The following is a 17,161-nucleotide window of genomic DNA, read 5'->3' on the forward strand; positions in this document are numbered from 1 at the left end:
AGCCTGTCTTTTGCCCATGACCAGAATTGGTGAGCGATCCCTCCCTCTCCTTGTCTCGACCCACAAGCATTTCTTTATATTTTGTCCTCCTCATCCCACCAGGGGGAGGAGTGAACAAGCAGCTTCATGGTGCTTTGTTACTGGCTGGGCTTAAACCACGACATGTGGGTATATTAGTCACAAAAGGAAGTTCACATACAATGTGGGTCCATTAATAAATAGGTGATGCAACCTTGTGGTGCTGGAATTCCAATATGTAAAAGGCAAAGTACTCAGTGCCTTTTCTGCATCAATTTCTACAGCACATCTGCTCCTAGACATCTGCACATACCAACATGATTTGGGAAGAAGAAGGAGAGCCAATATTGGGAAGCAACAGGAAAAAAGAAGATGCCTGTATTCAAAGGCAGGGCGCCAGATAGCTTTCACCAAAGGGTGCTGAAAAACCTGGCTGATTCTATGCAAGGCTGCTATCACCTATGAAAAACTGTGGTGATGAGGAGAAGTTCCTACCGACTGTAGAAAGGCTAACATTACAAGAATTTTTAAGAAAAGCAAGGAGAAGCTAGGAACCTCACATGAATCCCTGGAAAGAACGTGTCCTCTAGGAAAGTACAAACAGGAAATCAGCAGTTACACAGATTTACCAAAGGTGAATAATACGTGATCAACCTGATCATCTTCTATGACAAAATGACTAGCTACATGGACCAGTGGTAGATGTCATAGTGCTCAACGTAACAGTGCTCAACATCAGCAATGTTTTTGACACGGTCTCTTGCAGCAGTGTCTTTTGGGAGCTGACAAAACATGCACTGAATAGATAGATTCAAAATTGGCCTGGCAGGTGCGCTCAAAGGGTAGGAATCAATGGCTTCATATTCAGCTGGTGGCCAGTAACAAGTTGAGCACCAGGAAGTCAATATGGGGTCTTATGCTGTTTAGTATTTTCATCCTCAACCTTGACGGTGAGACAGAATGAACTCCCAGCAAATTTATAAATCACATTAACTAGGAAAAGTAGCTGACACACTGAATAGCAGAGCTTCAGCGTGCATCTAGACACCTGACAAAGTTGAGCACTGGGCCAACAGAAACCTCACGAAACTCAACAAGCAGAGGTACAAAGTTCTGCACTATTGATCAGTAATGTGTTCTCATCCTGAATAAAACAAACTATATGCTCAATTACATTAGAACTGGTGGCAGCAGATCAAGCGAAATTCTTACTAAGCTGGGGAGGCTGTATGTGCAATATTAAGACCAGTGTTTGGTCTCCCACTTCAAGAGAGATACTGATAAAAACTCTGAAGGTTTTGGAGGTTAGTCAGAGGCTTAGAGCACATGACCTACAGTAAAAAGTTGAGGCAGATAGGCTTAATTAGTCTGACAAAGAGGAAGCTAAAGTACTATCTAATAGCAGACAATAACTACTTCAAGAACTGTTACAAATATAACAAAGCCAATTTTACTTAATATGGCAGACAATATACAAGGGCCAGTTTAGCTGGTTCAGGTTTTACCTTACAACAAGCTACTTCCAAGAAAGGCAGGGCAGAACTGGAACAGCATACCCATACTGTTGTGAAATCTCCATTCTTGGGAGTTTTCAGGACTGGCTAAACAAAGCCACAGCTGACCTGATTTACTGTTGGCATTAGTCCTGCTTTGGGCAGGATATTGGAGTTTGATGCCCTCTCAAGGACCCTTCCAATCAATTTTTCTATGACTCACTCAAGCTGTTCAATTTATTTTGAACTCATAGAGCTTTTGCATCTACAGAATACTGTGCTAAAAAAGTTCAAAGCTTCAAAAATTCATGCTTGACCTGTGTCTCTCAGTAACTTTATCTGCCAATTTCTATTTCTAATAGGATAAAAGATGATTGCCATTAGGCTTTAATTTTCAGGAAAAACCCCCAAACTTTAGATATCTTTTCATTAGAAAAAAGTATGAGTAAATATTAAATAAGACAGTTATACAAATTTGAGAAGACACTTTAATCTCGTATCTATCTTTGAAGTCTCCATCATCTGACCCAAATTTGGGATCCCACTTTAAAGAACACAAACTAAAAGCAGTAAGAAGCAGTCTAAAATGAAGCTATAGAATCTCTAAAGGATGTGAAAGAGCAGGTTTAAAATTCTGAACTTCATATGAAGTTTATATTGAATAGAATTATTTTAACAGTTGGCATACATGTAGCAAACTAAGTAATTCTAGATTCTTTTCCTCTATTATTTGATATATTCTTTAAATTGTTATTGAACAGGAATCAATTATGCAAGGAATCAAAACCTCAAGCTAAGCTGTAACAATAAATTATATTATTCCGCATTTTGAACTTACATTTCTCTTGTCAATTTTGTGACAGGTAGGTAGGACAGACTAGAAGAGGGCGGCAATAATGCAGTTTGGATTTTTGCACTGATGTGCAGGGAATATGTCTGAATTTGTACATTGCAGTACCACTCTGTTTCTGTGGAATCAACTGAAAAGTCATATATAGAACCATAGAAACATAGAATGGTTTGGGTTGGAAAGTTCCAACCCCCCTGCCATGGGCAGGGACACCTTCCGCTAGACCAGGTTGCTCAAAGCCCTATCCAACCTGGCCTTGAACACCTCCAGGGAGGGGACATCCACAGCCTCTCTGGGCAACCTGTTTCAGTGCCTCACTACCCTCACAGTGAAGAACTTCTTCCTTACATCTAATACAAATCTTCCCTCCTTCATTTTAAACCCATTACCCCTTGTCCTACCTCTACATGCCCTTGTAAAAAGTCCCTCTCTGGCTTTCCTGTAGGCCCCCTTTAGGTACTGGAAGGCTGCTATAAGGTGTCTCCTGAGGCTTCTCTTCTCCAGGCTGAACAACCCCAACTCTCCCAGCCTGTCTTCATAGGAGAGGGGTTCCAGCCCTCTGATCATCTTTGTGGCCCTCCTCTGGACTCAATCCAACAGGTCCATGCCTCTCTTATGTTGGAGTCCCCAGAGCTGAACACAGTACTCCAGGTGGGGGTCTCATGAGAGCGGACTAGAGGGGGAGAATCACCTCCCTCAACCTGCTGGTCACGCTTCTTTTGATGCAGTCCAGCATATGGTTGGCTTTCTGGGCTGCAAATGGACATTACCGGGTCCTGTTGAGCTTCTCATCAACCAACACACCCAATTCCTTCTCCACAGGGCTGCTCTCAATCCACTTACCGCCCCACCTGTATTTGTGCTTGGGAATGCCCCAACGCATGTGCAGGACCTTGCACTTGCCCTTGTTGAACTTCATGAGGTTCACACGGCCCCACCTCTTCAAGCCTGTCAAGGTCCCTCTGGATGGCATCGCTTCCCTCCAGTGTGTCAACTGCACCACACAGCTTGGTGTCATCGGCAAACTTGCTGAGGGTACACTCAATTCTACTGCCCTTGTCTCTGACAAAGATGTTAACAGCACTGGTCCCAATACTGACCCCTGAGGAATGCAGCTTGTCACTGGTCTCCACTTGGACATTGAGCCATTGAACTCAACTCTCTGAGTGCAATCTTCCAGCCAATTCCTTATCCACCAAGTGGTCCACCCATCAAAGCCATGTCTCTCCAATTTAGTGACAAGGATGTCATGCAGGACAGTGTCAAATGCTTTGCACAAGTCCAGGTAGATGACGTCTGTTACTCTTCCCTTATCCACCAATGCTGTAACCCCGTCATAGAAGGCCACCAAATTTGTCAGGCATGATTGGGCCTTAGTGAAGCCATGTTGGCTGTCACCAATCACCTCCTTATTTTTCATGTGCCCTAGCGTAGTTTCCAGGAGGAACTGCTCCATGATCTTGCCAGGCAAAGAGGTGAGACTGACTGGCCTGTAGTTCCCCAGGTCTTCCTTTTTTCCCTTTTTAAAAATGGACGTTAGGTTTCCCCTTTTCCAGTCAGTGGGAACTTCACCAAACTGCCACAACTTTTTAGACAAATAGGCATCTAGCATCAGAAACAAAGCCTTTAAAACTTCCAAAATATAGCCATGGGGAATTTTCACATTAGAAAAAATATCCAAAAGGGTGAACATGGAGTGTCAGGTCCCAAACAATGTCATGAAATGATGCAGCTTGTCTTAGAGCTTGCATTACAGATTTTCTAAGTCTGTGTAAGAATCATGTAAGAACATATGAATGTGCTGAGAGAGAGCAGGTAGTGTGGACAATCAGAACAGGAGTGAAATTGCAGTGAAATGCTTCCAAACCTATACCGTCACATTTGAAGAAAGCTGAAGAGAAGTGACAAGAACAAGCTCTTCTCTGAAACAGATTAAATTGTACTGAAATTAGATTTTGATTGATCTTCATACAGATAGATGTAAACCCTTCTACAAAATACTGTATTTTAAAATTAAGGTATCCTAATTGGGATTTTCACTTCATTATTAGAAGGGGAAAAAAAGACAAGCTCAAAGTAAAGCTATTTTCTACACTATAGAAGGAGGGAAAAGTGTGCTATTTTTCTCTCTATCAGGTATAAGACAACCTGGAAAAGATTTTCCATAGTACTGTACTTTTTTTAACTAAATGTAAACATTTTCTTTCAATGTCTTATTTATTTATTTTGAAGAAGTAGCAGCATTCTTACTTTGGAAGCTTACGAAGCAATTGAGCAACCACTATGATAATGGCAAGAATTGAAATCAGGTTAATTTAAAAGGGAATTTTATTCAGTCTGCTGAAAATTTTTTGTTTGCTTTTGTTCCTTGTAAGACCTTTTTTCAATGTATCAGGTGTTCAACTTGAGATAAATGACATATGTATTACTAACATTCCCCAGTCCTGTTCTTTACAAGTACAAATCTCACCATTCACATTCATAAGACCTTTAACAAGCCTTAGATAGGAAACCACCTTATTTATCCCTAATATGTGTAAGATGAATACAACCAAAAGAGTAACTGTTCCCTTTTTCAAGGCCTGTCAATAAAGTGGCTAGAAATTGTGCATGTGTGTGTGTGTATGTATGTCCTCCCACTATTTCCAAATACAAAGTTTTTGCATTATAAAGAGAGGCTACCACAAAATAGTGAAAAGACTCAATCTTTTGAAAGGAACGTCCTTTCTGGGTTGTTTCTGAGAGCTATGCTCAGAATAGACCTGCCTATTAAGGAGATGTTGCCGTAGATGGGATTTATTTAGTGAAGATTATCCAGACCAGATTGTTTTTATCTTGAAAGAAACTGAACCATGAAAATTCAAATATTTAGTTGAAAGGAATGAGTTCAAGTACAGCTTTCGAGCATAAATTTGAGGTGGCAGCAAAGCCATTGAGCAGCCTATGCTTTCAGAAACTATTACTGATCTGCAGCCTAACCTGTCAGAGAAACCAGGAAGCAAGTAGGCTGCCCTTAAAACCAGCAGGATTTTAGACTGTTGCTAGAATCTGCCCTCAACAGAAAGAGGATCAGTGAAGTATTAGTTTGTTGGTTTTTTTGTGGTTCTTTCAATTTTTCTTACTTTGTAAAAAGGTTGGTTCCATACTAATGTCAAGAAGTAATCAAAGTAAGGATCAATTAAAACAAATGAGTTCAGATTGATCTGAAAACACATTCTTTGGTGGAAGGTGAAAAATACTTCCTCACCAAAATGAACATCCTTGCTCCCCAAATTATAACCTGTAAAACCAAGAGCATAATAATGTATCTGTTACATCTTCTGTTTGTTTTGTTTTGAACAAAAGCTTATTTATCTTTTTGGTACATCAAAAATGTCATTAAACTGAATACTTCTTTTCACTTTCACTTTCTTCAGTCAGTGGATATTGTATGTATAAGCCATGTTCTTTGACTTACATACATTTGAAATGTCCTAGTTATTTATTCTTTTCCATTATGATGGGATTGGATTTATCATTATGTTATACAAATAAGTGTTAAATAGCACATTCATGGAAGTTGACAGAAAAGCTGATCTTCCCTCACAAATAATTTGGGGATTTTTTTTTCAAAAAGAAAAAAAAATCACTGAGTTTATTGAGATATTAGGGGGAAAAAACCACTTAAGAAGAAAATATATTGATTTTGATATGTTGTATATCTGTATTCTATTGTTCAGTAATTTGAATGCCTTCTCCTTTATTTTCTCATAAATTCATTTCAAATACGAAAGCTTGATAGTCACATCATCAGAGTGTATAGTGAAAAATAATGTTAAATTATACCCTAATAGTTTGGCCTAAAAAGAAAGATGGGGGCATTGTTCATCATCATATCTCCTTTGAGGTACTGCCCCTCACATAAGTTTAACTAGAATGATCTTGCAGGTAGGTCTTTCAGTGGTCACTTGCAGAGACAACACTAGAAAAGGACTTGCAGATTCTCTGTCAAAGGCTGTCACTACCAAGCCATATTTCTGAGGTTAAAATACAAAAGACTGGCCTAAGTAATGATTCCAGAAAGCATGACAGTTAAGAAATACACTACATTTATTTTTATTTCTCTGAAAATATCAGGAAACCATTTTTTGTCAGATAATGTCAGAAATGACATTCTATATAAAACTAGTTATAAAGCTTTCTCTGATGCACGTTGAACATTTTCCTTTCTCAAAACTAGAGAAATAGAGACTATAATAACTAACTGAGATATTATAATAACTAACTGACTGCCAGCTAGCAAATTTACTTGGGATGTCATTGTTAATTCTGTGTTCTGCTTGATTACAGGGAGAAAAGGCAAAACAAAACAAAAAAAAGTACAAGAAGTTATGTAAAAGAATGAAGTAACATAATTTCGTAAAATCTTTGCTCACCTCCTATATTACTCTAACACTTATTATCTTCAAATGTTAGGAAGTGTTCTGTGTGAAATGTAAAATACAAAATAGGTAAAAAACAAAACTGAATGCAATAAAACCAATTAATTTAAAAATGATCAATCTTCCTCCTACTTATTTCTTTCTTATTTCTTTCTTTTCTCCTTCCTCACTTAGGTGTTTTGAAGGGATTTGTAAACATGATGATAATGTGAAATGAGCATATGACAAAAAGCAAGAACATAGCTTTAGATTTATTCTTTTAATACAGTCTAAAATTTGTCTATATATCAAATATATAATAACATGTATGTTTAATCCTTTTTAGTATGTGATGAAATGAATATTCAACAATTGAAAAGGAAACAATTCAGAAACTCAGATAGATAAAACATTAAAATTAATTCAAAACATTTTGAAGATGTGATTATATATGTGTGTCTCTACTCATACAACACATCAACCACTGCTGTTACTGACAATAGGAGTTATATATGTTCACTGAGAAAAAAACATAGAATATTTTGAAAGAGTATTGCAAACTTTTTTTTCTTACAAGATAAGGAATTTGAAAGATAGCTGAGAATGGAGGAGGAAAGTGAGCTAAAATTTGTGTTTAGGTTAAATAAAAAAAGTGTGGAATAGATCACTGGCAGTGTATAATTCTTTGATACTTTAGAGTCTTCCTAGAAACATTCAAAAAAGCCAGCAAGGAATGAAACGTAAGAATTTACTAGAAACGAAATACAACTTTTTAGTTCTGACTTTATTTTTTTTAATACAGTAATACTATACACCACCAATTTGATATGTTTCAAAATTAATAAAAAAAATAGTCTGCATTAAGAGTGCTAAACCACTCTGAGGACCACTAGGGAAATACAACTGCATGTATCAAACTTCTGGGTTCCTGAAAAATATACTGTAGAAAATGCAATATTCTCTGTTAGATTCCAACGATTATTTCTAAAATAATTATCTGAAACCTCTTCTGTGAGGTTTTATTGTTCTTTTTGTGTTGTATTCAATTTTGCTTTGTCCTGAAAAAAACCTCCAGTACCACATGTATGCTCAATATTTGTAAATCTAATACAGTATTTACATGAGAAAATTATTTTAACTTACCTTCGATCCAATTTTTGCCAGATTATCAGAGATATATGCTCTCTTCCAAGTGGGTATTTTATCTTCTTTGCATACTAAGTACATGCTATATTGCACTAAATAATTTTATACAGTATTCCATTTCACTTTTTACTGAGAAGTTAAGTTTTGAAAGAGTAGCTCAACAACAGCAATAAATTTTTAACATATACATTTTTCAAGTGCAGTATTAGAGAAGTGATACAATGGTAGGGTTGATATTTTACCTAAAATCTGAGCCTATCCGTTTTCCATTTTCTGGTTCTCCAGGATCTGGACACAAATTGGATGCCTGTTTAATACCTCCCTCATTTACTGCAAAAACAAAATAAAACAAAATAAACAAAAAAAGATAAAATAATACAGTTTTTAGGAAATACAGAGTTAAGCAAATTAACAAATAAGAAAAAGTACTTTATCTGCATTTTAGGTCCTTTAAAACAGATTTTCTACATAACATGATCACCCATATAATCTCTAGTTCAATACACAAGTTTCTCCTCCCTATAATAAGCAAAGCATGTATTTTCTGTTGTTTTTAAAAAATAACACAAGTTTTTTAAAAGTTGTACTAATCAGCTATTTTGGTTGCTTGTAATATTATTGAACCCATATGGAAATGTTATTACTATTCCTTTACAAACATTAACATTTAAAGGAGTGTTCATCAAGTTTAGGGCTGTAAGATTTTACTCTGAACATAATCTAATAAATGTCATCTCCACTAAGAGCTGACCTTTTCTCCTTGAATTATAATAAAACTTGAACGCATAGGCTCAGGCTGAGAGAATTGTCCTTAATCAGTATTGAAAATGCAGATATCCCCAAAATATGGTGATCTGAAGGTAAACTCAAAATGCCAGTTTGATTTGCATACATTTATCATACGATAAACTAAAATGGATCTTCAGAGAGAAACTTCCTGTGAACCTTTCAGTATGTTTTTCTAGAAATTTGTATGTAATGATCTAGCCCTCAGCATATTCAGCTACCTCTTCACTCGTTTTTTTTCTATGCATTATATACTTTCTCATAATTTTACAGCTTGCAAAAGTATATCTTACAAAAATAATTTTAGGCCAAAATAATTCTATTAATTTTGTATTTCATTTTTGAAGTTCATTGATGCAGGAGGTAGCAGTTCCCCAAAAAAACATTAGCAAAAGAGGTTGGTCTGCTATTACTTGGTAAATTCATGGCCCGATAGAAGAATATTTTTTTCAAAAATACAAGTTGACACGAAACCAAGAGATTTATACTAAACAGAAAGAGATTTTCAACTTTATTCATCTTTATTTCTGAGGAATTAGACCAATGGATTTGCAGCATTACATTTTAACTTTCCTTTAAAGAAAAAGTTTACATATAATTAGGCTAATCACGTTACATTGTAAATTGAATGTACCCGAATAAAAAAATGTAGCTTATAACTATACTTCTAAAGGGTGTTCATTAAATTTCATCTTTTAATGAAGGACAATAACATTCAGAAAACTTAGGGGTTTTCCTTTCCTTGAAATTTGTCTTCTTGCGCACACAGAAAGGGAAGAATTGATTTGGTACCCCTGAGGAAGTCGAAGACCAAATGAAAATGTTGCAGAGGGTTAAAAGGAAAACATCTCAAGTTAGCATGCTGCTCAAAAAAACTACCAAGCTCAGCCCTTGTCAACTTGAACCACAGTATTTATTCTCCTCTGCCCTGAAAGGGCTGTACCATGTCCAAGGTTGTTCTAATAGCAAACCAAGGCAATCTCTGTTCATCTGCATCGCTATGCTCAGGGGACTTTTGGGCCAGGAGGGCTCTTCCTTAGAACCCATCCATATTACCAGGTTTCAGTCTTTTCCTCCCCCAGTACTTGTAGGTGTGATGAAAGCATATTAGCTATAGAAACCCAAGTTCCTGCTAGTATTGGAATATATATATCTCTGACAATTACAATTCCATAAACTGCATTTCACAAGGCCATCTAGCAGGAACTTGTTGGACAAAGCATTTCGAATGAACTCTCTCTTTGAAATATCTGGGTGCTTTTCTATAGTTCCAAAGCCTATATCAAGATGTGAGAAATTCAGAATCATCATAAGCAGCCTGTATATATATGAAAAACCTTAAAACTTTGGATTCACTGAGCAATGCAGGAAGGGAAAGGAAGTATGCTTCAGAACAAGTAGGGAAAAAGACACCTTCTCAGTTTTTTGACAGTCTGTTAACTTTTCTGACATTAAACATATGTTAAAACTATAGTTAGGAAATTATTCAAGATGCCATGATAGTAATATTAAAGAAATCAAAATAAAATAGCACCATTTGGGAGATGTGTCATACATCTATGCACATAGAAGAAATACTTTACTATAAAAAAAAAAAGTAAAAATATTATTTAAACAGAACTATTTCTATTTATTGTAATTCATGTTTTAATATTTCAAATAACTATTTTATTTTTGTACACTATATTTCCCCATACACAGGTAACAGAGTGAATATCCATTTAAAAAATAATACTCTACTGGATTTCAAAGCACAAGAACTATTATGTACTTCAGTTTCTACCAAAAATGGAAGCTTGAAAATCCTATTGTTTTTTGACATCTTCTGTAGAAAGTTCCATTCTCCATGAAATGGATTTTTAAATAATAAATTATGGATTTATTAATATTCATATATAAAATTATAAAGGCTTATGTTAAACAAATAATAAAATAATTACAGTGACAAAATTAAAATAAGACATATACCACAGTAAAAATTCAGAAGAAAAAATTTATAAGTAGAAGTCATTAAACTGATTTCTGATTTGATCCTAAATCAGAAATGCATTTAAGCACAAACTTAAATCCATCCTGATTTCTGTTAAGTACTTAGCAAAAAATAAATGCACATTTTATTATTTTTGTATTGGTGTTACTTTTCCAGACATAACGCTCGATTTTTCAGTCTACTGACATACAGCTCTATGTAGTTCCCCAGATACCTGTCTATCTACATTAGTTTGTTTTACACCCCAGATAGTCATATGACAATAAGCAATGAAAGGGTTTCCTGTGGTAAATTAAAGGCTCCCCTAGGGAAAGCATTCATTCATTGTCTGGTCATGAAACTGAGAGCAAGAAATTCCAGCGTTCTAATCCAGATTTAATTAAGTCCCCCAACAATTTTTTTTGTTGATCTCAATACTTGCAAAATGAAGTTGATGCATACTTGTTTCAAAGTGTATCATCATATCAAGTATTACCATTCTGGCTTTCCTATGTGCAAATTACCCGTGCATTAGTATTGAATGTTATATACCTGATACATTAAAAAATTAAAATAGGGAAAAGACATACACCTGAGAAATGTTAGATGATAATTTCTAATGACATTGATAATACAAGGCATAACATAAAATAGGTATTCACTTATCTTATTTCCACTAACTGTTGAATGACGGTCGTTCTTTTTTTTAAAGGACCCTATCTGTCATTGTAATGCAAGTACAGATCCAGCTGAGGCCACACTGGGAATTTTATTTAAAGTCAACAGCTAAGTACATAGGCTTTTCATGAAATACTGCCTCTTCAATTTCCTCAGCTACCAAAGTGACTAGCTAACCAAATGATAGAAAACAATATAAAATCTTAGTTATCTATTTATCACAAAATTATGATCACTAAAGGTACAAATCATCAAGGTTTTCACCTTCACTTATTATTGACTTATATAGGTAATTACTCTGCATAATCAATAAAACAAGGTACGGAAGTTTTCAGCTTCACATAGAGTATCGTAACATATGAAATTATATAAAGACTTTCAGAAGTATATTGACAAATTTCATCACTAATTTCATAACAATCACCTTTAGATATCCCAAGTGTCTGGTACTTCACTATAAATATGCAATTCCTATTAATGTTTATATAGTGGAATATTTAATGATTTGTGCAAAATAAATTTATAGAGAAACAATCTGTTTTATCAGCCACTGTACTATTCTCATTTTTAACTATAAAAGCATAGATTGACCTCAGTGATGTACCTTATAAACACTACTGTAATTATCTTACTGTTATTTCTTGTAGTATAATCGCTCTATTTTCCAGTCACCCAATATGCATAGAAACAATACTTGTTTTTTAATATCTTGATACAAAGTTTTCAAATAAACCAGAAATGCCTTACGGAACTATTTAGGTGTTACAGGTTACAGAAAAGTTGAATATGGCAATATGCTACATTATAAAAACTGAACAGCAGTGTGTTTTGCTTTATTTTTCTGACTTTGTAAATGTAAAAGGGTCTTGCTGCTTGAAGACACCTTTTTATAAAAAAAACACATCTAGTATGTTGATAGTTTAAAATCTAAAACTGAAAACTGCATTACACGTTATGCCAATGTGCCCTGCTAAATCCTGGAAACTGAATCCATCACTGACACTTTAAACAAAAAATTAGTGCAAATATGTCCAACCTAAGGAGCTTCGAAAGCAAGTCCTTTCACTCCTGTGAAGAATAATGAAATGTAGTATAAGCAGATATAGGCTAAGCATTTAGTTCATCTTAATTTTAACCAATTACTTGTAAATATTTAAAATGCGGTTCTAGTCCAAAAAGGAACTCTATAAAAATGGCACCTTCTTTTGCAAAAGATATCCTCTTTAATGTATTTAGAGCCACATCTGTTTAATTTACATTACAAAGTTGCCTGACTCCTCCTTATGAGCTCATGTGGACTCAGTCCTCTAACACGCCAAGCACTTTCAGTTTCTATTTTCTGTAATTAAAATTGAAGGCACTAAGCATCTCCAGAATTTTAAAAACTACACTTAGTTAATCAGTTCAAAATGTCAAAATTAATGAAGGAAAAAAGTTTCAGAAAGTGACCTCATGTATGTCACTTGAAAAAAATATGTGGTTGCACATTTGTAAATGAGGATAGGCTTTGGTTTGTATAGCCTTTTGCTGTTAGTACTAATTTTCAGTTAAAATAACATCTCTCTTGTTCACAGCTAAGATTTCAGCTGACACCTGGGAGGCTGAATATTTACTTCTTTGCAAATAATGCAAATTTAGTGTGAAATTACTGACAAAATAACATGTCTTTCTATAATGCCAGATTTATAGAAAGCCTGCCTTTAGAGTAGAACCATATCTAAAAATTCACCATGCAGACTGGAGAAACAGATTTAAGTCAATTATATTATCAGAAATACATAAACAATTTTGAAAACACACAAACAACACAGCACAAACTTCACTCTTGCACTAGAAAAAAGTAACAAAAAAGGAGTACACTCACAGATAGAAAACTTGTTGCTGTTGTCTTTCCCTGGAAACAATTTAAATCCTCTAGATTTAAAATCTATGGCCTTTTTCACTAGTTAAAAAAACAAACAAAAACACGTATCAGGCAATACAGTCTATAATATTTCATTTCATTTGAACAAATTTTATCATGGAAGTATATACAAATTAAAGTACCGGCTACTAACAAGCTCATATAGAGTATCTTTGGTGGAAAAAAATTTACAAAAACAAGTATTGAGACCAATTTGTACACCTGACAAAGGAAAGAAGTAAGATTTGTAACTTAATTTTTCTCATGCATAACCAAGAAAAAAAATTGTGGCCAAAAGTGTTTATTTCCATGCACCATATAGTTGTGTAAAACATTGTCACACAGTTATGGAACCTGGAAAATGAAAAGAATGATATATATGTTTGCTCTAAAACAGTTGAACAGTTGAATCTTATCTGGTGTTGCTTCTGTGTTAAGAAACAGTAGTGCTTATCCCCCACTCCCTCCATTAAAAAAAAAGAAAAAAAGAAAAAGAAAAAAACTACAGAATACTTTCATATCTGCCAACTGAAAAGTCAGCAACCTTTTAAAAAAAGGTACTGTGACATTTTTTAAACAGTTGATTTTTTGTGAAATTTTAATTCAATTATTCTTTCCAGTGATAGAGAATTTAAACGGAAAAAAAGTCATCCACGACATGTTATTGAAAGCACACTGAAATCCAATATATATGCTCAGATCTGAACTCCATTAGCATCCAAGCAATACAGGACATATATTAATCCACATATATTCTGAAAAGTTTTAATCATCAGCAGTAGAAATGCCAACATATTTTTTGTCAACATATTTTGCCTGTTACTTCAGATTTTAAAATTCACATTAAAAGTCAGTATTACATTTGGGAAAAAGACAAAACAGAGGCAACAGCTAAAAAATTACAATGTTTCAATAGACAAAATGTCCTTCTAAAAGTAATACACTGGAATACATTCTCAAGATCTACAGGCACCCACATTACCTCCCCATTCCCAAATTATCTCCACTAGTTGTTTTCAAAATCTACCTTAGCTATGTTCCTAGCTTTAGTACAGAAGAAAAATTTTTATTCAGGAAATACTGAGATTGTCTTAACTGTGTTTAGATCACACAGACAAAACAGAAGTATTTTGATCATAGAAAAAACACTGCATTATTAAATTAAGCATACCAGGCTAAATTTCTGTTTTCACTACAGAGTTTTGGATACAAAAAAATAAAATACAGTCTACTGTTCTGCTGTTGGTTCTGCAGCTGGTCATCTTTCTAGCTTAAAAACTGTTATTTGCAAAGGATGATATGGAAGGTAGTTGGCTCCTACCTTACCCTTAAGCCCACAGCTGAACTACATCTGTGAAAGTCCTTATTTTGGGCTGGCTTTATGATAAAGGCAGTTAGTCTAAGCAAACCATGTGGCCTCAACATATTTTGGAAACAAAACAACTAATAAAAAGAGAGTAAAATCAGAACAGATATAAAAATGTAAGAGAGAATAAAGCAAAAACAGCACAAGAAACTTTTTCTTTCAGTCATTAAACTAAGTGCCTCTTTTCTCCAATACACTCTGCCAGTGAGCAATGAACCATACACAAAAATGGACCTTCTAAAAAAATCTGTATTTTAAGTATAGGTTAATTTTAGGTACATTATATTCAAGTGACTTTATAGATTAGATATATTTAAAAGCTACATGGAAGAAGATGTTTTATGTTGGCTACAAGCAAATACTGCTGATGAAGACAGCAGAGGTTAAAGGAACTAAGAGAAGCTATCGCAAGAAGATAGACAGTACATCATCAAAGAATTTTTCAGCACCCGTTAACTTCTTATACAAAATCAATGAATAGTCAAAGAAACCCTTACATGAGACATAAATTCTAAAGTAGCAAAATACTATTGAAGTTTTTTTATATATAAAAGTAATCATTACCATGCACAAGAGCAGAGCAAGATTCAGGAGAAAATAGCATACTACTAAGAAAGACAAATAGGATAGATATAGGATGTGATGATAAATATTTTTACACTTTTGATGAAAGAGACCATACTTTCCTCTAAATACATAGAGGTTTTTATCTCAATAGGCAAAATGTAAATTTCCTTGTGTATCATCATAACGTAACCTATAAATATTGATAACGGTTCTGGGAAATACATTATTTGCAGGAGCACAACGTATCTGTTGCCACAAAATACTATTTTTTTTAACTTTTTTTTTCAACCCTTAATACCAGAAGCTCTCCCCACCCAAATTAATTGAAGTCCATAAGCAGTTCTATCCTCAGTGGAAGTCATGGACCCAAGAACTGCACCTTCACACAGTAGAGCCATACTGGAATAACAGTAATGCTCTCTCATTATTGTATGAGATTTCTAAGATGCTATTTCTACATACATACAAATGTAGGAGTATAGCTGTAAGCTTCTTTTGGCCTTCTCTAAGCATCAGTGTAAAACAACCCCTCATGAACCAGAAGATAGGCCTAGCTATTCTTCCAACACCTAAGTAAAATGGGAGTGGGTGTGATCTCATGACCTCAGGTGCTAGTATGGGTTTAAATACTTGCATTAGGGAGATGTTTGTCCTTTATTTTCAGAAATCATCGTAACAACACATTAAAGAAGGAAGATTGGTTTGGATTTTTTGTTTGTTTCTATTCACCCTCAAACATCTGAATGGCATATCCATAGTTTATGTATACAAGAAACAGAGTTCACAAGATCTAAGGTGGAAATGAAAATAGTTACAAAAGTGTCTTAATGAACATATTTAAAACAACCAGCGATTTTTATAACTATTAGCATCACTTTTCCAAGGCTATTAAATACTACTAGGAAAGCAAGCAACTCAAGATCTCTGAAGCATCTTTACACTACAAGAGAAGTAGTGGGGTTTGTATTTTGTATTTTTGTATTTTAACTGGGTTTTGTATTTTGATTTATTGAACAGTAGTTTCTGAACACACTGTGAAGGAGTAGTTATAGAAATGTATTCAGTCCAAACATGTCATCACTAAACTATGTGTCAGGCTGCATATGAATGTACACACATAAAAACAACCCCACCATCACCAAAAAATCCTATACCCAAAACACAATAAATATATTCTTTAATACTTGGTAAACTAGGCATTATTTTGCACACGTCAATGTGGAAACCAGAGAGAAAAATGGTAACTGTTCAAAAACAGTTTTAGCATACACATGACAGTGAGTACTGAAAGTGGACTTCACTTTTCAGAAGTCTGAGGACGGATTCATGTCAGCAAAGAGTGCAGTCGTACACATCTAAGCTAGTTCACAAAGAGAAATAGACCATTTAAGGGCTCAATTCATCTGGCCTTAGATACCCACCTTCTCACGAGATGAGTTTAAACTTTGATATGCCCATTTCTCTCAAGACAAATAGTTCAGATGTGACAGTACTACAAACACCTAAATATGGTCAGACTAATATGTTGTTATATTTCTGAACAGCTGAGTGCCAGGGTAATAGATTAGTCCAAAAAAGTAGGATAACCTTGAGAAGGCATACTGGTGGAGATGGAAGGTAGAAGTAAGATCCTCCATTCCTTTGGAGAATAATATCGCATAAATTAAAACAGATGTGAACCCAAAGCTTCCTTTATGCCCTGTCCTTCAATCTATTTCAGAATCAATCCAAAAATAAAACTGAGAAGTTACATCAAGGAAATCAAACTGTTCAGAGACCAACTTCATTAATTTTATCTACAATAGAATAAATCCTCACTATCACTTTCATATCATTAATTATGTAATTGGAAAGACTATAAAAATCTATTTTAAAGATAATCAAAATCTATAAAAAACCTATCTGAAGTAACCACCTGTCCAGTGCTATAATGCAAGGAAAGGTTTAAAATTTTCTTTAATGCTACTTTAAATACATATGACTTG

The 17,161-nt window shown here is 34.7% G+C and overlaps 1 protein-coding gene across 1 annotated transcript in view; it reads right to left on the reverse strand.

Annotated features, from left to right (window-relative positions):
- The window catches only part of CSMD3 (CUB and Sushi multiple domains 3), a 767,625-nt gene that overhangs the window by 443,278 nt on the left and 307,186 nt on the right, over positions 1 to 17,161 (reverse strand). Inside the window, exons 8-9 of the mRNA XM_052787755.1 lie at positions 13,205 to 13,282; positions 8,150 to 8,237 (exon numbers count right to left, since the gene is read on the reverse strand). Coding sequence (XP_052643715.1) covers positions 8,150 to 8,237; positions 13,205 to 13,282 — 166 coding nt within the window. The remainder of the gene's footprint in view (positions 1 to 8,149; positions 8,238 to 13,204; positions 13,283 to 17,161) is intronic.

This window comes from Harpia harpyja, chromosome 5 (genome assembly GCF_026419915.1).
Source record: "Harpia harpyja isolate bHarHar1 chromosome 5, bHarHar1 primary haplotype, whole genome shotgun sequence".
Taxonomy (NCBI): domain Eukaryota; kingdom Metazoa; phylum Chordata; class Aves; order Accipitriformes; family Accipitridae; genus Harpia; species Harpia harpyja.